The 24,529-nt window shown below is 35.8% G+C and overlaps 2 protein-coding genes across 2 annotated transcripts; one reads left to right on the top strand and one right to left on the bottom strand.

The window, feature by feature from the left end:
* Positions 1-421: 421 nt before the first annotated feature.
* On the bottom strand, positions 422-1,578 carry LOC132611507 (fasciclin-like arabinogalactan protein 14). The gene has a single exon (XM_060325925.1). It carries the CDS (start codon positions 1,395-1,397, stop codon positions 612-614), a length of 786 nt encoding a protein of 261 aa, XP_060181908.1. The 5' UTR covers positions 1,398-1,578; the 3' UTR covers positions 422-611.
* A 20,914-nt stretch (positions 1,579-22,492) lies between these two features.
* Positions 22,493-23,575, top strand: LOC132611510 (fasciclin-like arabinogalactan protein 3). Its single transcript, XM_060325928.1, has one exon. The coding sequence runs from the start codon at positions 22,608-22,610 to the stop codon at positions 23,427-23,429; it is 822 nt and encodes a 273-aa protein (XP_060181911.1). The 5' UTR covers positions 22,493-22,607; the 3' UTR covers positions 23,430-23,575.
* Positions 23,576-24,529: the final 954 nt, after the last annotated feature.

Genomic DNA, 24,529 nt, shown 5'->3' on the forward strand with positions numbered 1-24,529 from the left:
GTCTGTAGCCTTAGTAACACGAAATTTTTTGGGGTGTAACACAAATAATACTGAGTAAGTGATTTCTCGTTTGATGGTAAGTCAAAAGTGATATTTGATATGCTGGTCCTTTTTCTGACCTTAAAGAAAGAAATGTTACTACTCCATTTCGTCTCAATTTATACTCTTTTTTCTAGTTTTTCTAATGCATAATGTAACTTTTTTTATATTTAATTACAATTTCACTTTAAATCTTTTAGTTTATCCTTAACGAGGGATTATAGCCACACAAACATTTTTTTATCATATTTTACATCATAACGTTTACTAATTTTTTTAGAAAATTTTTGTATTCAATCAAATACCGCCGCATAAATTGACAAGAAGGACTGCTACATATGTTTTGATATGTGTATCAAAAGGAAAAAAGGACAAAAGCAAGAAGAAAAGAATGGTTATTGAATGCACAAAAACAGAGAATTATCTATACAATAAAGATATACTTCTTTTATATTCTGAAAATCATAGAGTTTTAACCTCAAAATTTTTTGTGTACATGTGATTTATCAGCGATTTTTTGCTCCCTACAATCCAAGAATCTTGAAGATCTTCACACACACAAAAAAAAACCTTTAATAGGCTGCAACCATAGATGCCATTATCACAAATAAAGCAAAAGAAATCTTCAATTTCCCAGCAGATGATGATGATGGTGACTGAGCATCGGCTGGAGGAGAATCAGCTGATGGCGAATCGGCATCCTTAGAAGGAGCAGGGGACTCTGCTTCATCATCAGGGGATTCTGCTTCATCATCAGGTGACTCAGCAGGTGGTGAATTCTTAGGCGAAGAGGGTGCATTAGCCTTTGGTGGTGGGGCTGAAACAGGTGCAAGGGTCCCATCAAGTCCTGGTGTCACGATTGGTTGAGAAATTCCAAGGATTGAGATATTGTAAGGTTGGTTCATGACAGATTTTTCAAGTCTAGAATTAAGTTGAGACCCTTTAACAGCTGAGCCAAAAACAAAGGTGTTATCTTTAGCAGTAACATTCAAGAATCCTTGGTCGTTTGATGCTTTCCCGGATTGTTGGAACATTGTAGTCAATTTGGCTGTCTTGTCCTTCATACTCTTGAGTTTCATTGGGTCATAGTAATCCAACACAACGTGTGTAGACAAGATCCTCTTGACAACATCGCCGGATTTTGAGGTAAGATCACCAATTGCACCATTTGGGATTGCTAAGACTGTTATTGTTGATCTTGAGTTAATATCACTAGCTAAGCCAGTTTTAGAAAGAAGGTCATTGAAATTACTATAATCAGGATATTCGCTGAGGACTTTTGTGACATTAAAGGCCGAGGCCGAGAAGGCGGATAGGAGGAGGAAGGAACAAAGGAGGGGAACAATTGAGCTATTCATTTTTGCCGGCAATATTGTTCAAGTCAAATAACGAAAAAAAGGAAGAAAGATAAAATAAATGATTTTTTTTTTGGTTTTTTTTACCAGCAAAAATGAGATTTTTTTTTTTGTTTTTTTTTGTTATGTTTCTTCCTAGATAGAAAAACCAACTTCGACTTGTGAAAATAGAAGAAGGTTGAGGGTTATATAGAGTGGAGTTATGGAGGTGAAGAGTTCTTGAGCTTGTGAATTGGAGTGAATGTCTCTATTCCTTACAATTGCATGCATGCATGAGCATCAGTCATTTATTTATTTTTCAAATTTCTTGGTTAATGAGAATGAGAAAATGCCGGTCATAATTTGAGTTGACGGAAAGAATGAATTTTGATGTTAAAAACCTCTAGTTGTACGGTAAGATATCCACGTTAATTATGTTCCTAGATGGAATAAATTGTAAAAAAGTTAAAAAAGAAGAAAATTGACTATTTCTTTGAAGTATATACATATATATATATATGATAGAAAATTCTGGTTATTATTATTATTATATCTATAAGAATCTTTTTCATTAAACTATTTTTTTTTTAAAAAACGAAAAAGAATCAATTTTTTCTTTTTTCTTTTGAACTAATCGAAATGGGATAACTTTGTCCTTTGTCTCGATTTTGGCTCAAGAATGCTCTCACTATTGTCCAAGTAGCTAAAAAAATTCCCTCTCCACTATGACGAGAGTACTTTTGGGCCAAAAATGAAACACAGAACAAAGTTTTCACATTTCGAATAGGTTAGAGGTCCATGGCTTGCATAAGTTAGTTGCAAAATACCTTGATGAATTAGTCCTAGAAATTTTTTAAATCAAGTTTTCAGTGTATGAAACTTCTTTATCATCACTTGGAAGTTGGAACTTGTTATACGAGGAGACGTTGTTGTGAACTGATTGCCAGCGCATTATGTTTGGACTTATTCTACTATATGAAGGTGGTTATACAAATATACTAGCAGGCTAGCAGCTGTAAGTTTAGTGAATTAATTCTCATTGTTGGATTTACTATCTTGATTTTTGTTTGTTGATTTTAATTAAATGATTTGTTGGATTTAGTGAATCGCTTAACTGGGTTAATTGAATTGGAGTTAAAAAACAAAGGCACGAGGCTTGTTATTAAAATTTGGGAAAATACATAAAAACCCCCCAACGTATACTCGGATTAATTATGACGCACCCAACCTTTGCGGGCGACCTATTACCCCCCTGACCTTATTTTTTCTGTATTTTAGTGACCTTTTAGTGCTGTGCTGGCACTGTGCGTGACTACACGACTAAGCAGCGCGTGAGGGGGTATTTGACCTGTTATTTTTCGCCATGTGGATAAAAAATTAACGGTAAAAAACCCGCCCCACCCCCCTCCCCCTTTATTTTCTCTTCCTTCTCACTTCATTTTCTAATTTTGACTCCATTGTTGCCATAGCTTGAAGAAAAAAAAAATTGAAATCTGTGCCATGGATTCTAGTTGTAAGTATTATCTTCTCCAATGTCATTATTCTCATCTTTTATTTATATGTTATATCTTTCACTTAATTTTTTTTCTTTCTAGGGTTCTTAATGAAAGAGTTCAAATTGGAGTTGAACAATCTTTGTACTGAAAATGACGATCCAAAGATGAAGCATCATGTGCGATGCCAGCACGGAGTATTATTAAAAATGAAGATTTCTTAGTCTCCTAATAATCCCGGAAGAAGATTTTGGACATGCCCATTCTATGGGGTACAATTTTTTTTTTTTTAATGTTGCGTGCCTTATTTCTGCCACACATTACAGTGTGCGTAACATGAGTTGAATTTATTTTATAGGCTAAGAAATGTAATTTCTTTGAATGGAGGGATGATCCTATTGATGAAAGGTCTAAGTTTGTTATTCACAAATTGATTAAGAAAATGGAAGAGCAAGCAGGGGAATTGAAGAAGAAAATGGCGGAAGAAGTTGGTTTGAGAAATGAAATAGAAGAAGGAGAGTCTTCTTGCATTGATGGAGATATTGGTAATGACAATAGTGAAATGGCCATCGGTAATGAGAATATCACTACAAATGAAGAGATGAAAGTGTTAAAGGTTGAAGAAGAGATGAAAGTGTCAAAGCTTGAAGAAGAGATGAAAGTGATGAAGCTTGAACAAGAGAAGAAGGGTAGATGTTTTACTATTAACAAGTTTTTGTTTTTGTGTTTCTTTGGTGTTGTTATTTGGTTTATTGGGTGTTCTTGAACAAGCATTACCAATGTCGATTATCATAGTAGGATTACATGTTTGTATGTTGACGGATGTTTAAGTGATTGTTATTCACTTTATGTATGTAAGTTGAAGAAGTTTCTTGTCATGGATGTTCAATTAAAAAGTTGTCTTCATTCAATTTGAGAAGAAAAACCATAGATAAAGATAAAGTTCATAGATATAGATTTCATTGATAATTCATAAAATTTACATAATAGGGAGAAACCTAATCTATTTCAATAACCTCCCTCTTGATATTAACAAAGAAGGTTACTTTCTCATTATGTTCACAAGCATTAAAGCATAAGACATGTCCCTCCCTTAGAAGGTTTGCATCAATGAAATCCTTCCACCCTTGGCAGAGGCGGGTATGCGCGCCAACCTTGTACATCATATTTTATTCACGCTGTTCGTAGAAAACAACAGCTTGTGTAGTTGTGTTTGGAAGAAAATCCTGTATGTCAGAAGGTAGGATCTGCACAAAATACATGAGGCATTATGAATAATGAAACACGTCAATTGAAATAAGTTTGCAAAATAACACTTACAAAGTCATCGTTGTCAACGTATGATTTGGTTAGTTTCTTCTCGAAGTAAATCACTTCATTTTCACCTAGAGGCATTTTGCTATGAAATTCGTAGTTTGAATTAGAAAGAATGGTGTAGGGATGAGTTAAAATGGACAGCTTAATAGCTTATTTATTGGTTGATGATATTGAATGGTTACAATTCCCATTAGCCTTCCCAACTACCATTCAATGTACCTGAATTCAATTAGATTGAATTGAATCGTCCAATGAAGGCTGACTGAATTCATTTCAGTCAATGTACCTTAATTCAAGCCGGCACAGAAATCTGCCTACATTTATATGTACACACACTGCAGAGTACACACACTGCACATTTAACTTTACTGCTCAATGTACATACTGCCCAAATCATAAATCACTGCTCAAGTGACATACTGCACAAATATGTTTACCAAAATGCAGTATGCAGTACCACAGCTAACAAAGCACAAACAATGGACACAAACAAGTATGATTAATAAGTCATTCCAACACTTAATTAAGCAAAAAACATAAATTTAAGTCATTGTAACTGCTAATTCAAGTCTTCCAAATTGCCTAATTCATACAAAGTGTTTAATATCCAAAAACAACTTAATTCTAGTCATCTAAATAATGGTCATCACTTCCATGACCTCTTTCCTTTGCTGCTAGTGGCTTTGTTGAGTTTTTCCCTTCTAATCTCATCAAGCATGCTTCTTGAGTAGCATGTTTGCCTTTGTACCTCATTCCTTGCCTTGTGACCAAGGTCTCCTGTGACTTCAGCAGATCTTAAAGGCTGACTTGCTTGATGTTTACCACCAAAATTCAGCACTCTACTAGTAGGCATGCCATGTTGCAATAAACAAATTTGAAAATTAGTCATTAACACATTCACATACCAATGCCATTGTAAAGAAAATATTAAACTTACATTCAGGGATGTATAACCATTTTCAGCAACAAAGACTCCCATACCAACTGTTTTCGATCTTTTATTTGGGTAAGTAGGGGAACCCTCAAAATCAACTCTTTCGAGAACAACAGGGGCAGGACTAGCAACAACTTATGTTACCTTTCTTGGCCTTCCTCTAGGCTTTGGAGTAGCAACTGCAGGTTCTTTTCTTGGCCTTCCCCTTGGTCTTGGAGGAGCACTAGGCACATTAGGTTCTTTTCTTGGCCTTCCCCTTGGTCTGGAGGAGCACTAGGCACATTAGGTTCTTTTGTTGGCCTTCCCCTTGGTCTTGGAGTTTCAGGTACCACAGGTGATATTCTTGGTCTCCCCTTTGGCTTTGGGACATTGTTTGAAGCAGCAGTTGTTTGAGAAGCAACAATTGTTTGAGAAGCAACAAAGTTTTGAGAGGCATCATTGGTTTGAGAGGCATCATTGGTTTCAGAAGCATCAAATGTTTGAGATGCAGTAGTGGTTTGAGAAGTAGCAAAAACAGCCCATGTTCCACGCTACAAGTAAAATGCAAAGTCATAAAAATCCAATAGTGCAGTGCAAAGTTAAGAAAATTGTAGAAAGGACATACCCTCTGACAGCCTCTTTTATTATGGTTTTTACGTCCACATTGGCTGTAAGTCATCAGCATGCCTGTTCTTGGCATTTTTCCAGATTTCTTTGTTTCACTGGCCTCTTTCCTTCTTGATTTTGATGGCCTGCCTGGCATTTTTTTGATGATTGGTGGTGTAATAGCAGGATTAGCAGACCTAGGCCACATTGCCATATTTGTCATTGGTTGAATGTAGTGACAATATGTTTTGAACCAGTTCTTCTTGCTATAGTAGTCATGGACATAGTCAATAGGTTCGTACTTCTTGTACAACATGGCACAAATGGCATGTGGACATGTTATTCCTTTGAGCTGCAATGACCTACAACTACATTTCTCATTGACAATATCAACAGTGTGCTGATATGGACCATCAAGAATCTCAAACCCATGCTCACCATTAAACACAATATTACAGTTCATTGACTTCCCCATGTTTTCTTCTAATGTCCTTAATGTCATTAGAGATATTCTTGTCACCCAAGTGTTTGCAAAAGACCTCATCACACCTATTCTAGTCATTACCTTCACCCTAATCTCTTCTAGCATAGTTATGATGGTCTTGTGTCTTGCAGGAAAGATCCAAGCATTAAAGCTCTCAGCCATATTATTGTCAATGATGTCACACTTAGTTTCAGTATTAAAGTATACCTTACAAAAAGTATGTTCCTTGTAGTAGAGTAAATCCTCAACAATCTTCTCACCACCAAGCAGCTCTAATTTGTCTAAATTTGTCCTCAAATGTGCTTCTGGCACATTTCCAAAAAATCATCTTCTTTTCAAGGCCTCCCCAATCTTTTGACCAGTTTGTAAGGATATGTCTAGCACATTGCCTCTGCTCCACTTCTAGTAGCAGCTCTTTTATAGTGGCAAGAAGCCCTTGAAAAAGGAACAGTTAAATCAGCAAAGTGTAACAACATAAACAATATAAAATCAACAGTTTAGTACCTTCTGCATATCTGAAATTACTGTGTAACCAGTCCCATCCCCTAAGTTCAAGTCTTGAATCAATATTTTCATAAACCAAGTCCATGTGGTTTTGTTCTCATACTCCACAACAGCCCAAGCAATTGGCAATATCTGGTTATTGCCATTCTTAGCCACAACAACTAGCAGTTGACCCTTGCTACAACCCTTTAAGAAACAACCATCTAACCCAATACATTTTCTACAACCACTCAAAAATGACCTTTTCAAGGCATCAAAACAGATGTAAAAACCTAAGAAGCAAGGCCTACCATCTTCAGCAAATTCTGTAGTAGACACTTTCACCACACAAGTACTTCCTGGATTTGTTTTCAACACTTTATCTCTGTAATCAAGTATTCTTCCAAACTCTTTTACTTGATCACCCATGATATCTAGTAAAACCTTAGATCTAGCTCTCCTAACAGTGGACCTGCCAACATGTACACCAAGTTCCTTCCTAATTGCCTCTTGGAGTTTGCAAATTGTGATGTTTGGTTGTTCAGTAATTCTATCTTTGTAGTGGCTGGCTAGGTACTTAGAATTGCACATATAGTTCCTTGTGGTCTGAACACATCTATGTTTAGGATAGTATGTTTTGATTTGAAAATTCTTGGTTGAATTGTCCAGTTTAGCATAAATTAACCAAGGACAACCATCCCTACATGTGACCCTCACCCTTGAAGACTTATTGACAAACTTATCTAACTGAATATGCTTCTGAAGTGAATATCTAGTCACAGCATCTCTAAACTCATTAACACTCTGAAAAATCATACCAAGCTGCCATACTACCTTCTTACATGTAGGGTCAAACCTTATGTATTTACTTTCCCTTCTAGGTTTCAAGGTTACCCCCTCCTCAGCATCATCCTCATCAGATGTACAACTATATGCATCAGAACTAAAGTAAAAGGGTTCATCACCACCTATCTTTCCTTCCAAATCTCTTTTATTAGGTTCTGTTTCATCAAATCCTATGTCTTGTTCAACCTCACCTAAAGGTACATCATCAAGGTTAGGTTGCCCCTTTTTCTCTCTTCTAGTCCTTCTCTTATAAGTCCTCCTTTCAGCCCTAAATGTTCTAACTTTCTCATGTACATCAGATCCATCATCACCATCTGGACCATCAAATACTGCCACATGGTCTGATTCTACATCAGATTCAACATCAGAATCTGTTGAGTGAGAGTCAATATGGTCACTACTTACTTGCTTTGCATTTTCACCATCTGCAGGTTCAGTTTGTTTGGGTGAATTTTCAGCAGCTTCTGTTTGTGGGGTTGAAGAATTAGTGGGAAATTGAGAGGGTGAAGTAGTAGTTGTTGCAGTTTCAAGTGGTGTATTTTCAGTGGCTGGGTTCTCATTAGGGTTGCTTTGAGAACCATTTGGTTCACATTGGATACCCTCACCAACTTTATTAAAAGCATCACTTTTTGTTTGGTTGTTGGGAACAAGATATTCCAAAGGTAGTGGAGGCACATCTGGTTCATCTACCATGTGGCAAACATAAATCTCCACAAAGTCCCCATCTTTCAAACTTAGGAAAATGTCAAAAATATCCTTGTCAGTAAGTATATCTACAAGAATGTCACTATTAGGGGACTTCACCTTAAAACCACAACTTGGACTATATCCTAATTCCTTTATGTAGTCCCTAAGCTCAAAATATGACAACCTATCAACATCGACATCTAAGAATTCTGTACAATTACCACCCTCATATCTTGGCACACCACTACTTAAATCAAATACCCCACCATAAAACCATCTCAACATAACATAAATAAATTCAGCCATACCTGAAAGTTACAAAGCAACAATACTTAACAAAACCCCTAAATTACATAGCAACAAAACTTTTCACCAACAAGCAACATCAAAGGGAAACATATAATTTTTAACAAAATGAGAAGCAAAAGTTACTCGTTCATTTACCTTATTCTACTAAAAAAATCCTAAATTAACAAACAACCAGATTCAAAACCCTAGAATGCAAGAAAATAATTAAATGTGTCAAAAACCCTAACAAGCAAACTATATCAGTAGAGAAATACACTACAAAATACACAAAACGAAAAAATCTTAACCTGCAAAATCACGAATGATAGCTTTCTTCAACAAAACAAACTTCACCAACCTAACAGAGCACAAACGACCCTAGAAATCACTAAGTATTACGTGAATTAGTGTATATGGTGGAAGATCGCTTGAAAATTAACAAGGTAAATAGTGCAAACGCAGTGAAAATCGATGAGAGAGAGAGAGGGGGGGAGTGGAAATGTATTTTCGTTTATGTTTATGGGGTGAAATGAAAAGGGAGTTAAATGCTGATTTGGAAATTTAAAAGGCGCGTGTACTACACGTGAGTTGAAAAAATGGGGGTCACTAAAAAATGGTCACTAAAATACAGAAAAAATAAGGCCAGGGCGGTAATAGGTCCCCCGCAAAGGTTGAGTGCGTCATAATTAATCCGAGTATACGTTGGGGGGTTTTTTTTTATGTATTTTCCGGTTCGCAGGACTTATGTTTTCTGAATTGGGTTGAAAAATGTTGTTGGTTTTTGTCTGATTTTTTTTTTAAATTGATGATTATTTGTCTTACATTTACTAGATTTTTGTCGATTTGGTCAAGTTAATTCATGTGTCTTTCCAAAATTCCATGACAAAGAGTTATTTTATAGAGCGGTGATGGTGATCAATACTTTAATTCATCTTTGAATAATGTTAAGACTGAAAGGAACAACTTGAACAAAAAAGTTGGTGAAGTGGAGCAAAAAGTTCATGAATTGAGGATTCTCATTTTGATTTTAATTTTTATAGGCGTTGTTCGTTGGATGCCTTGTTGCAACTATGATGAATTGAAAGTTCAGTTTTGTTTAAAGCGATCAATTTGCACGATTGTCCTTATTCGGGTGTGGTCTTTAATTTTTGTCTCTCAAATTATTGTCTTTAATTTTTGCCCTTGGCCTAAAAAACTCATGGGTTCCGAGTTTGAACTCCCGCTCAGTCAAATATTAAAAGAAAAAAAATCACAAGATAGAATTTGCCTGCAAAACTCTCCCTTAAGACAGAGTTTTCGATAAGATAGAGTTTGCCTTCAGGCATAGGACAAATTTTAGGTTAAGGTGGAATTTGAATCCAAAACTCTGTGTTGCGATTTTTTTTTTTAATTTTTGACTGAGTGGGAATTCAAACCCGGAACCCATAGATTTTTAGGCGAAGGATAAAAAATAAAGACAAATTAAAGAGAAAGCTACACCAAATACCCATCAAAAGATAAATAATTACCCGAATTTACCCCCAAAAAATTTAATTAAAGCAACTACCTATACGGGGAAAACTATTTACCCGGTATGCCCCCTTGAATTGTGGCGTGACTTAATGTACTGGGGTCTGACTGGCAATGACCTTTACTCCTCTAAGAGCGCCTATAAGTTTATAAACCATAAAAACCCTTGTAATGACCAAAAAAAGTCCTTTAATTGGGCTTGGAAGACTAGGACCCCTAACAAGATAAAATTCTTTCTCTGGATCCTAGCACATAGTAGACTCCATACCAGTTCCTTTCTCCACTCTATTGGGCCTAATATTTATCCTCAATGCCAATTCTGTGGACACCAAAATGAGAACATCTCCTTCTAATTGACTGTAGTGCTGTTTAAGATTTTGGACCCAAGCCAACCTAAGATGCAGTGATAACACCAAAGACTTCAATTCTTTCATTGCTAACAATTGGGAGGACACCTGGGCCAATATTAAGCGCAAAAAGTTTGATAACCTCCTACAGTGGGACATTCTCATTCCCTACTGCCTCTGGACTATTTGGACCAACAGAAACTCAAACCTTTTTAACAATAAGAATCATCATCCTTCCTTTATAGATGCCTACAGTATGGCTGTTGAATATGACCAGCTCTGTAATCACACTAACAAGCCACAAGCCAAGATACAGATTAATATTAAATGGTATCCATCCCCTAGAGGTTACTTCAATTTCAACACTGATGGATCTTGTATGGGTAACCATGGGATTAGTTAGATTAGAGGGGTAATTAGGAATTCCAATGGAGACTGGGTCATGGGGTACATGCAAGGTATCCAACTCTACAAATAATTTATCTGAATTGCTAACTATATTGGAGGTCTCAAACAGTGTTTTAAAAGGCAGTTTTGGGACTCGCCCCGGAGCGGGGCACTGGCAAAATGCCCCGAGGCTTACGTGTGGGGCTTAGTTCTGTGAGGCTTACGCCCTAAGCGCCCGATTATTCGCCTTAAACACGCTTAACGCCCAATGCTCGGGGCTTGCCTTATAGTTCTTACACAATTATAGGTAAAATTCCTTAGTTAATACTGCTGACCCTCATAATTCTTTAATAAATGAATGATTTCTAATAGTTTTTTCATCTATAAAAATAAGAAGACTGAAAGTATCTCAAATAACAAGCCGTAAATTATATATTTACTATTTGAGAACACCACGAGGGTGAACATTACTTAACATTTCTTTTAAAATACATAGCCGGATTTTACATGTTCACTTATCAACTTATCATTATCATTTGTCTTCATATCTTTTTCCTATGTCTCAAAATTATCATATTTTATTATTTCGTTATTTGAATGTAATTTTATTTCTAGGAGTAATGTTTTAATTATAATACTGATAAAGTTTATTGATTATTTTCTTTTAGGGAGGTAAATGTAACACCTCGTACCTTTAACCTAAGCCTTGACCATGATCCTAGACTTAGAAAATCAGATAAAGAATGTGGGAATTGGAATTTCCCTGTTCAGTTGTAAGATGGGGTTTACGCCCATGAACAGTGACCGTATTTCAATATACGGCCCGTAATTCAAGTCGTAAACTAGTACCAAGGATTTCTGAGCATTCTGGAATTTGGCATTTGGATGTCATATGGTTAAATACGGATCGTATTTCAAAATATGGCCCGTATTTTAAAATACGTCCCGTATTTCAAAACATATTTGGAATTTGGGAAAACTTCCTTGATGAAAGTTGTAGAGCTTTGAAATACCTTTCCAACGGTATATTATGGGGGTCAAACGGACATATGTACAAAGAGTTACGACCATTTTACTGAAGAGACGCAGTGCAGTCCGTATTTCAAAATACGGCCAGTATTTTGCTGGACGTAAAATCCAATTTTCCAGAAAAGTATATATTCGTCCATATCAGTTCAAATCATTATTTTTCATTCCTTTAAACCCTAGAACGACCACCTACCCTCTTCCATCATCAAGAACACCAAGGTAAGCCTACTCTAATTATTCCAAGTCAATTCTAATACATATCCTTGTAATCTAAACAAGAAAACATCATTCCTAAACTAGGGTTTTCAAGAAAACCCATCTCAAGGTTCAAGAATTCAAGATTTTGGAAATCTTCTTCAAAGCTCAAGTCTTTAATTCAAGTTTTGGAGCGACTAAGGTATGTAGAGTTACTATCTACGTGTGGGAACATCATTGTTCTTCCCCATGCCTCATAATCCATAAATTATGATTCTTTACGAAAACTAGGGTTTCTATACCATGTTCATGATAACCCTAGGTCCATGTCCATGATTATATTATGCATGAATTGTTATAATTCCATCATTGAGTTCTTAATATTTCTTTATGATTATTAAGAATCTGTCCGTAATCTGTGAAAAATCCATATATCTCATTCTATGGGTTCATGCATGCTAGTTTATGATATATTATGCTATTTTCAAGAAAATACTATACATGTTTTACAAGTTTATTCAAGCAAGCTATAATTTATGATATCCATGTACAAGCAAGTTATTTTCATGAAAATCATAGGCAGCAAGTGCCACTTATTTTACATGTTCATGATTTTGGGGGTTGCTCTAATTACCGAGGAAGGCTTCAGATAGCCTGAAACTACGTAGCCACCGTAGGATGAGGATCGCTTCACCCATGTCCCGGACGATCTCTCATAATGACTGGATCCTTTCATATTTTATGAAATCTCATGTTCCCTGGCAAGGACTGAGTGTTCTGCTGGCGGGACGCAAGCACCAGACCATGGATCGGTTATAAGTTATTGCTCTCCCTACTTATGATATTTTTACCATGTTTTATATATATGTATGTATTCATGTTCATGACCAGGTTTCAGTTCCTATCATTATTATTTCATGTCCCATGTTATTTCATTCAGTTGCTTTACATACGAGTACATTAAAAGTGCTGACGTCCCCTTTCTATTGCCCGGGGGGCCTGCATTTCACGATGCAGGTACTGATATACAGGACGACACATCTGCTCAGTAGGACAGTATTCGTATCAGCTTATTGGTGAGCCCCATCTCATTCGGGGTTTAGTCAACTTTTGTTTTATGATTAGTTATGCATCTAAGGTATGCTGGGGGCCTTGTCCCAGTAAGTATGTTTTCTAGTCAGACTCATGATAGAGGTTTCATAGACTAGACAAGTCAGTTATGTTATGTCAGACATTCGGAGTAGTATAGCCATTTTGGCTCATTCATGTTATTTCCGCACTCATGTTTAAGTAAGTATTTTTATTAAGGATTATGACTTACTACATTTTATAAAGGCTCATCATGCATTCACGTTATATTCCGCTTATGTTATGCCTCATGATGATTCAGCAAGCCATGTGGTTCACCCGGTCACATGCAGTAAGGCACCGAGGACCGTGTTTCGCCCAGGCCATGGTTCAGGGCGTGACAAGGCTTGGTATCAGAGCCTAGGTTCAAGTGTCTTAGGGAGTCTATGAAAGCTTGTCGAGTGAGGTCACTTTTATATGTGTGTGCGCGCCACACATATAAACAGTTGATCACCAAGACATTTAAGATTGTCTCACTTCTTTCAACTCTAGATCGTGCAATAGAGCTGTGTTCTCAGAAATCACTCGAACTCATGTGTTGTTTCCCATTCTACCGAATACGCCTCATCTCAATAGATGAGGAAAATGTAAATCTAATCATTATCGATGTGTTGCTTTCAGATAGAGTCATCATGAATTATTCTAACTCGTGCCATGAAGCTTAGAGCAGTAAGTAGCATTCTTTTTCTATCGAATTCTGAACGTATCAAATGTGTAAGCGGCAAGAAGGAAATTCGAGACCCAAGACTTGCCAAATAGTGCATGGTGTGTTTATCAGGTGATAATACCCTTTTAAAAACAAGTTTCGGCATGGTGGTACACGTTGGTTATATACCTTACAGAATAAGTTTATTTGGATTATCTAACCATGGAGCTACAATATAAGGATGATAGTTCAGATTTAAGACCCTACAGAGTAACATGTTATGAAATTAGCTGCAGCAATCATAAATTGTCCACGGTAGTTTTGAGCAGGAAATAGCCTAAGAGCCAACCACCGGTAATACTAGAAAGTCTCGAATTTTCAAGGATATATATATATATATGCCATATGATCTATGTACATGACTAGGAAGGGACTGATGCGATAAGAAAACCACGAGCAGACGATATTGAATTTTTTTGTAGGGTTAGTTTTAAATTATTTAAGCTTATTCAGATCAGACCTAGAGAGTATGATGTTAGTAAGTTACTACAAGGAGCAGATATTACTATGAAATAAAAGATATGACAATTCTCTCTTAGGTTATGTGATTAAGTATTTATCCCTGATGTGTATAGTATGATATAATTTTGAAAGTGGATAGGGAGTTTGGGGTTAGTTATTCCAATTCCTTGTTTGAGACAGATGAAATTTCCCTAAGTTTGATCCATGTCTATGGTTCAGAAAGATAGTATACAACCCCAGAATAGAGTCAGATAAGGAGGAAAAGTTAGAAATAACCTTATGCGTCACATTAGTACTCAGAGAAGAATTGGAGAATATGATGCTAGCAAGTGGTTAACAGAAGAATAGTAAGTAAGTTTGAATAGATACAATGAATTAGAAATTTTCAGCAGAGTTAGTAGAAGTACGATTTGAGTTACTTAGTCAAGTTAGCACTACTAAGTGGATAACTGTCTGAATACACCGAAGACGTGTTAGAACCCAAAGGGTTTAAGTTAAATTTGAGGTATAGAAATTGGTGAAAAAAGAAAACCATCTAAGCAATAAGAGAGCAAGCTACAGAAGAAGAGACTTTAAGGGTTATCAGAAAAGAGTTTTCCTCAAGACTGACAAAGCTAGTATGCCAGTTATGTACATTAAACACCCGTTCATTTAAGTAATCCAGTTTTCACAGTAAGTAAGACTTGCTTGAAGTAAGCGGAAGAAATGAGTCATCAGTATTTTAGAGGAAATTAGCAGATCCACTAGATGACCACTTATCGCTAACTCGAGAGATCCACAGGTTTTAAAAGTCAGCTTTTGAACTAAGGGGGAGATCGTGCGATAAGGTGCCGATATAGATTATGTGTTTCGTAAGTTGATAGGTGTTAAAGAGATTATGTTAGAGGATCACAGTTTTATGTAGCCAAGATAAGATACGTAAAATGTGATTTTTGCCAGGCTGTTGAGATCAAGTACTAGGTAATTATGTTATAAGATAAAGTTCTAGAGCGAATAGCGGGTTTTAAGGGTATAACGGTTCCAATTCTAGAGTAATTCATGTACTATGTAGTACTAATGCCCAGACGTACTCTACTCATGCCTTTCGTACCCATATCATGCCCATGTTAGAGCTTTACACTCCACGTTTAAGATACAAGAATTAAGACTTCATACGATAGTAAGCTATGCAAGGGAATTTCCTTTCATGTTTCGCACATCAGGTATGCTCATGTCTAAAGTTAAAAATCGCATTCAGGTCTCACGAATCTATTATGCTTTTATACTCATGTCCATGTTCTAGCATCTAAGTGTTTTTCAAATCTGATGATGATCTTGACCCCTATGATTATGTTATCCATGTTACCACATACTCGTGCCCCAATTCATTTCGCTATGCATTCCACTTATAGCGGTATCGTAACAATTATTTTGTGAGATAATAATGAAGGTGAACCAAGATGGATGTCCTACCTATGATTCTATGTAATTCGTGCTTATGTTCCTATAGCTAATGTTTTACGATCATGATGACATGATTCATTTTTCCTTTCGCTAAGTATCTAGGCTTCGTTATGTTCAAGGTGACTTTCTACCCATGTCTTAGATGCTTGAGGAACAAGTTATACATGCCTATAATCCATTCTTTCACGTGTCTTATTTATACCAAGGGCGTTTACTCACAGTGATAAGAGTAAGCTATGTTGAACCATGTCCTATTCTTTCGGTATATCTAAATCCTAAAGGTAATGTTTTATCCATGCCTTACGTCTCTGAGTACCCAAGAGTTAGCCTGCAACTTGTGCTCTATGCAAGTCAAACTAATGCTTTAGTCTTACTTCAATACTCATGAACTCAAGTCCATACGCCATGGTATGTAGGTACTCATATAAACGCCATATTTTTCATGGTCCCATGCCCCATGTCATGCTATTCACGTTTCATTCCATATGAATCACGTTCCCATGTACGCATGTTCCACGTTACGTCCTCCATGTACAATGCACCACGTCATGTTTGTTCTCTAAGACAAAGTATCTTATATGAATAGTACCAATAATTCCTTTTCTCTCAGTCCTATATAATTCACTCACGAGAATGAGCAAGATGAGCTAAGGTATTCATAATCATGATTAACAGCTAACAAGATAATCAAAAGTAAGGTGCATTCCTATATTCAAATAGATAACCTTTCATATAACCTGTGGCACTTATCTCAAGAGTATTCTACTCAGATTCGATGTATTCATGTCATGCCTATGCTAAAGATTTATGAATACTTACGTTAGGATCATATTCTTGTTATACGATTCAAGTCTGTCGCATTCGCATCGAGTTGCGCTTACATTCAAAGCCTAAGTCATACTCCTATCTCATATTACCATGGTGACATACGAACGTCTATGATTGAGTCTCTAAGTATCCAAATCCTACACGCGCTTAGTATTCAACCCACATGTTGTAACAATCATGTTTTCTACATTCAGATCCCATGTTACGATATCTATTTTCACACGTATTCGTATCTCATGACAATTTAGCACTCATGTATTCATGTCATCCAGTCTTCGTGTATTTATGTCCCACGTCATACATCTCACACCCCGGTAATCATGTCATGTTCGTGCCTATTTCCAGTACTCATGTCATTCGTGCCTACGGATTGTCTTCCAAATCCCATGTATAGTAATCATGTAATCATTCAACCAATATCCGTGTGTTTAAAGCAGCTCAGTATTTATGTTAGCTACATTCGGGATTCAGTAATCACGTTATGTCACATCATGCGTATTAAGATGCTATGTGAGTTGTGTGTTGGTACTTTAGTTAGCTGACAGGCGTTTGAGAAATGTCGTGAGGGTCTGAATTATGAAGGAAGTCCTACCATAAAATTTTGTAGGGTTCAGAGTTAGTAGCGATTCTTAACCACTAGTCATAAATCGAGGACAAATGTTTCATGATTCTCATTCATGTAGGTGCTACTCAATTTCATGTTCCCCATGTACATGTTTCCATGTAATCACGTATTCAGTTCTCATGATCCATGACCATGTTCTCACGTAACCATGTCAGGCTCTTATGTTTTATGTCATGTTTCTTTCATGTTCACGTATTCAAGCCATGTCCATCCATATTCTTAACCATGACCCATCATTCGAGGACGAATGATCCCAAGGGGGAGATATTGTAACACCTCGTACCTTTAACCTAAGCCTTGACCATGATCCTAGACTTAGAAAATCAGATAAAGAATGTGGGAATTGGAATTTCCCTGTTCAGTTTCAAGATGGGGGTTTACGCCCATGAACAGTGACCGTATTTCAGTATACGGCCCGTAATTCAAGTCGTAAACTGGTACTAAGGATTTCTGAGCATTCTGGAATTTTGCATTTGGATGTCATATGGTTAAATACAGCCCGTATTTCAAAACATATTTGGAATTTAGGAAAACTTCCTTGATGAAAGTTGTAGAGCTTTGAAATACCTTTCCAACGGTATATTATGGGGGTCAAACGGACATCTATCCAAAGAGTTACGACCATTTTTAAGAAAATACTATACATGTTTTCCAAATATCTCATTCCATGGGTTCATGCATGCTAGTTTATGATATAGTATGATATTTTCAAGAAAATACTATACATGTTTTACAAGTTCATTCAAGCAAGCTATAATTTATGATATCCATGTACAAGCAAGTTATTTTCATGAAAATCATAGGCAGCAAGTGCCACTTATTTTACATGTTCATGATTTTGGGGGTTGCTCTAATTACCGAGGAAGGCTTCAGATAGCCTGAAACTACGTAGCCACCGTAGGATGAGGATCGCTTCACCCATGTCCCGGACGATCTCTCATAATGACTGGATCCTTTCATATTTTATGAAATCTCATGTTCCCTGGCAAGGACTGAGTGTTCTGCTGGCGGGACGCAAGCACCAGACCATGGATCGGTTATAAGTTATTGCTCTCCCTACTTATGATATTTTTACCATGTTTTATATATATGTATGTATTCATGTTCATGACCAGGTTTCAGTTCCTATCATTATTATTTCATGTCCCATGTTATTTCATTCAGTTGCTTTACATACGAGTACATTAAAAGTGCTGACGTCCCCTTTCTATTGCCCGGGGGGCCTGCATTTCACGATGCAGGTACTGATATACAGGACGACACATCTGCTCAGTAGGACAGTATTCGTATCAGCTTATTGGTGAGCCCCATCTCATTCGGGGTTTAGTCAACTTTTGTTTTATGATTAGTTATGCATCTAAGGTATGCTGGGGGCCTTGTCCCAGTAAGTATGTTTTCTAGTCAGACTCATGATAGAGGTTTCATAGACTAGACAAGTCAGTTATGTTATGTCAGACATTCGGAGTAGTATAGCCATTTTGGCTCATTCATGTTATTTCCGCACTCATGTTTAAACAAGTATTTTTATTAAGGATTATGACTTACTACATTTTATAAAGGCTCATCATGCATTCACGTTATATTCCGCTCATGTTATGCCTCATGATGATTCAGCAAGCCATGTGGTTCGCTCGGTCACATGCAGTAAGGCACCGAGTGCCGTGTTTCGCCCAGGCTATGGTTCGGGGCGTGATAGTAAATTGCATAGTATGGTAGTAATATATTTAAGAAATTGTGATTGTTTTTTGTTGAAAGTTAAGATGTTAGAGTTAATTGCATTTCATAATAGCTCTTATATCATTGCATCATTTACTTTTGGAATATTGTGTTAGAAGTTTTGTTTTCTATGAGTTATTTTAATCATGTTTTTAATTTTTTAAAACTATTAATGTATTTTTTATATATATAAATTTGTATTATTATACTATTTTATATACTACATTATTTTGGAATATTGTGTTAGAAGTTTTGTTTTCTATGAGTTATTTTAATCATTTTTTAATTTTTTAAAACTATTAATGTATTTTTTATATATATATAAATTTGTGTTATTATACTATTTTATATACTACATTATAAATTAAAATCTTAAAGATCTATGGGGCTTACGCCCCATGCCTCGAGGCTTACGCCTCACCCCGTGCTAAGTAAAACGCCCCGCCTTTTAAAACACTGGTCTCAAATTGGCATGGCAACACAAGCTAATGCCACTAGAAATAAATTCTGATTCTCAAGAGGTAATCTCAATGTTGAAAAATGGCCATATCCCCTGTAACACATTTATTTCTGAATGCATATTGCTGATGGACAAGCTGGGAACCCCAGAGGTAAAACACTGCTACGGGGAACAAAACAAGGTCGCTGATCTGCTAGCAAAGGAGGGAGCCATGAAGAAGATTTTTGAAGATGTAAAAGTTGTAGTAGTTCCTCCTATGTTTGTTAGTAACCATTTTTGGATAGACATGCTAGGAACTTATAATCGTTTTGTGTCAAGGGCTTTTGCAGACAATCTTAATGGGGCAAGCCCCGAACATGAATGGGATTTACTCCCTCCTTAGTTGTGATAGCTTAAGTTTTATTTTAATTTAAGTATCTTGATTTATCCAAAAAAAAAAAAAGTAATTGAACCAAACAGAAACAAAAGTGCAGCGTGCAACGCTATCAACCGGATTTATCCAAAAAAAAAAAAAAGTAACTGAACCAAACAGAAACAAAAGTACAGCGTGCAATGCTGTCAACCGGATTCGATCTCGTATTCTCACTATGGATTGAACCCACTGGAACGCTGCACTAGAGCCAAACTTTGTTTCAAGAGGATTCAAATGCTTCTATATATTAGATGTTAAAGATAATTTTCCTTATATAAACAGTAAACTTACGGATGAAGTATGTTCAGCTGAACCCATTGTAACCACATGGGTCCGCCCCTGGTAGCATGGTCCGACAAAAGAACAGGGAATGTTAAGATCTGTCGTTGGACTTAGGGGTTTATCTCATCTGAAGTCACTCTTCATATCCGCTTTATTTTATGTTGACCCCGGCTCAAGTATGAGAAAAACATTCACTTGATCTCGGAATGCCAACATCCTTTAGCTCAGCCGTTAGCTTTTTCGACATGTTTGTCGCTTGATGATAGTTTGCTCCTTTATCGATTTAAATGTAATAAAATGTCTCCTAATGGATCCAAATTTTGTGAACTAAAATTTACTCGGCATAGCTTACATTATTACCTATTTATGGAACATAACTAAATTTTACAATAATTATATTTAGTAGCTAAAATATAACATATTTACTTCCTATAGCTACCACTTTTTTACCACTCATCTGATAACTTCCCACACCCCTAAATTTAAGCCAAAAAAAACGTCCCTCTCTCCTATCCCCCTAAATACACGCCATTATGCCCAATATCCCTTAATTTCCTCCAATTTCAAATCAGTTTTACAATAGTTCATCTTCCTTGTTTATCTCTAATTAACTACTCATTAATTTCACTCATCATTCAAATCTAATTCCCAAAAAAGTTAAGATTCTATACTAATTTTTACGTTTCATCGTGTATTTAACCTATATATTTATGTTGTATTTTCAGTATATTTAGTTCGTTTGTATTTTTTAGTTCAGTTATTACAGATCTGTGACTTAACCATATCTATATTTTATGTGCATTTTAAGTATATTTTGTATTGTTTATTTTTTTCACATGTTTCTTCAGTTAATTCGTGTTTATTGTTCTTCACCATAACTGTAATTTTTTGTAGTATATTTAACCATTTAAATACAGTCGAAATATACATCAAATATAAATTAGATATATTCCATAAGTCCACTTTTAATGTACAGTGTGTTACAGAAGTTAAAATTTCATCTAAATACACTCCCAATTTATGTAAAATATATATGAAATATAGTTAACAGTAAACCAGAACAAGTACTATCTAACAGATCAGTCAAAATGCAACTAAAATATAGCCAAAATATATACGAAATACAACTATTAAAACATAAATCCAAAATAAAATGTCAAATTAGTTTATATAGAGTAGACTTTTCAGATCTTATTAAATCACCAATATAACATAACATCCCGTTTGAATGAGATATGAGATCAGATATGGAATGGGAGGATATTTGCGTGAATCAGGGAACATTAAAAACTGATTTTAATTTAAATTGGAATAGATTTTGTTTCCACAAATATAGCACTTTCAATTTTCTCAGCGTGTGTATTTCTATTATATTTATCTTATATTTAAGTCGACTCGTCTACTAGCTAAATATAGGGTCCTTCAGCTACGAATTGTAAATGTAGAACATGTAGTCATAGATTGTTAGAAGGAGCTAAAATATAGCTGTTTGTGAAAATTTTACTTTTGTGAACCCAAAAGTGTAAGATTGGGTCCACTAAGAAAAAATAAAATCCTCACATAAATAAATACGGTTGTGTAAGGCACACAATAAAGTTTTTCTTCTACTAGCGAACGTAGAGTGGATTTACTTCACGTAGATTGGTCGCTAGTTACACTAATAGGTGATGTCAACCATATCATTTATTGGGATAATATACTTATCAAAAGTATGTCCGTAAGCTAATACATTTTCATGGTAATTGTTCAAAAATATAATATAGAACATAGTCATACCATACATATATTTCATATCAGGTATTTGGTCAAACCACATTATTACAAACATCGCTCAAAAACCATCTTCATGTACCCAACGACGGACCAATTTTTTGGGTTTATGAATGCTCAAGTAGACATTACTTTTAGAGCCAAACATTATTAGTCATATGGAAAATTAGTAAAATTCATAAATATATGAACTGAACCAGTGTCGGATCCAGGATTTTCATTCAGGGTGTTCGGAAAAAAAAAGAAACTAAATATACACTGTCATTTTTTGCCGAGGGTGTTCAAAAGTTAATATATGCACATAAACACAGAAAATTTACCCTATATATATACTGTAATTTTTTGTTGAGGGTGTTCGAGTGAACATCCTAGCCCCCAAGTAGATCCGCCCCTGAACTGAACACCTCGTCACAATAATAATTTTCAAATTAAAAATAGTTGATCACCCGTAATTTTGAGTCCCACTGATCTACCATGTAGAATATATCATACAAGCAAATGTGTAAATTTTAAACCTAAAAATTTTGCATCTTCCAGCCTTTGTGGTAATGAGACAGAAACTTTATCTCATCCAAATTTTGACCGATATTGTCTCGTTCTAAACAAGAATTTTGTTTTTTTGTGGTAAGGAAGAGAAATATTCACTCCCATCCACAAGCTCAACATTCTTTTACCTCCATAACATCACTATATATTCCTCCACTTTATTCAACTTTCACAAGTCGGAGTTGGTTGTAAGAAAAAAAATAAAGAGTAAATAAATCTCATTTTTGCTGGTAAAAAAAACAACAAAAAATAAAATAAAATCACCAGCAAAAATGATGAATCGCTCAATTGTTCCCCTCCTTTGTTCCTTCCTCCTCCTTGCTGCGTCCTCAGCCTCTGCCTTTAACATCACAAAAATCCTCGGCCAATATCCCGATTACAGCACTTTCAATGAGCTTCTTTCTAAGTCTGGCTTAGCCACTGAAATTAACCACAGGGGTACAATTACCCTCTTGGCAATCCCAAATGGTGCAATTGGTGATCTCACCTCGAAATCCGAGGATGTTCTCAAGAGGGTCTTGTCAACACACGTCGTGTTGGATTACTATGACCCAATGAAACTCAAAAGCATGAAGGACAAGACAGCCAAAATGACAAACATGTACCAACAATCAGGGAAAGCAGCCTATGACCAAGGATTCTTAAATTGCACAGCTAAAGACGGCAGCTTTGTTTTTGGTTCAGCAGTCAAGGGGGCCGAACGCGATTCCAAGCTAGACAAATCAGTTATGAACCAGCCTTACAACATTTCAATTCTCTCACTCTCTCAACCAATTGTGACACCTGGACTTGATGGGACCCTTGCACCTGTTTCGGCCCCACCACCAAAGGCAAATTCACCAGCTTCGGCCCCACCACCTGCTGAAGAAGAAGAAGCTGAGTCTCCTGAAGAAGAGGCAGAGTCCCCTTCTGAGGAAGAAACTGAGGCCCCTTCTCCATCTGAGGATGCCGATTCTCCGGCACCCTCACCAGATGCTGATGCTCCTCCGGCCGATGCTCAGTCACCACCAACACCATCACCATCATCTGCTGGAAAATTGAAGGCTTCCCTTGGTTTGTTTGTTGTTTTGGCCTCAATGGTTGCAACTTATTGATAAGGGGTTTTTCTTTTTCATTACTTTGCTTTGATAAACGGAAAAAAAAAATATAATGAGTAGGAATAAATGAATTTTATTCCCAAAGGGTGTGTAATTCATGGGACAATGTTTTTAATGACTTAATAAATTCATTATTGTAAGTATAGTAATCATCTCTTTTTACGTATCCGCATTAGTCAGACTAGTAAATTTTGCTGGATGATTAAGGTGAAAAATATGTTATTTATGTTGTATGATTAATTTTGAATTTTTTTGAAGAAGAACGAAGATGAAGTTTACGATGATCTCTCTCTTTTGAGTCTAGTTTGCCTATATATTTCTTGATTTTCTTATTTTACGGAATTATATAAGAACACAATATAAATGTTGAGAGGGGAAGGAAGAAAATCGCAAGGATCTTAAATTAGGGAAAAATAGCAAGCCTTAAAGTTTTTTTTTTTTTTGGGTAATGATTCTTAAAGCTTATTTGGCATAACTTGTTATCCACATGATTGCTAAAAGAGTATGTCAAAACTGATCGGCATTATCATCTATATTTATTTTTAAAAAGAGGATAGTTTGTAATAGAATTAGGATAAGTGACTGTGCGGGAGAATGTCATGTGTTAGTTTTAGGACAACTATTAATTAATTTTTAGAATTTAAATATAAATATACTTACAATTAAAAAATAATAAAATTAGATTAAAAGTGGTGTGCTCCAAAATATTAGAGCCAAGCAAACTCACAAGCATCCTATAATGGGGGAGCACGTTCTATGTCTCTACTGTTCTTCTTTGTTTTTTTTTTCCTTTTTCCAAATACATGTTGCTACTGTATTTACTTTCTTATTTGTTTACTCCAAGAATGTTTTATATCATGTTTTTTCCTTTCTTTTCAAGTTACGTTAGATATTATCCACAACTTTGTATAATTTGAATGTAATTTTTTTTTTTAAAAAGGAATATAATTCTTAACTAAACACTCAATCATGTCCTAAATTTAAGGATGTAGATTTTGTTTACATTTAAAAAAAAAAATACATTTCATATATTAGTCTAGAAACAATTAACTAACATTTTTATCTTCATATTTTTGTTTTACCCCCCACTCCTGTGC

Source organism: Lycium barbarum, chromosome 9 (assembly GCF_019175385.1).
Source record: "Lycium barbarum isolate Lr01 chromosome 9, ASM1917538v2, whole genome shotgun sequence".
Classification (NCBI taxonomy): Eukaryota; Viridiplantae; Streptophyta; class Magnoliopsida; order Solanales; family Solanaceae; genus Lycium; species Lycium barbarum.

Bases quoted from the DNA above. Each gene is read 5' to 3' on its own strand.
- LOC132611507 (XM_060325925.1), bottom strand. From the start codon at position 1,397: ATGAATAGCTCAATTGTTCCCCTCCTTTGTTCCTTCCTCCTCCTATCC.
- LOC132611510 (XM_060325928.1), top strand. From the start codon at position 22,608: ATGATGAATCGCTCAATTGTTCCCCTCCTTTGTTCCTTCCTCCTCCTT.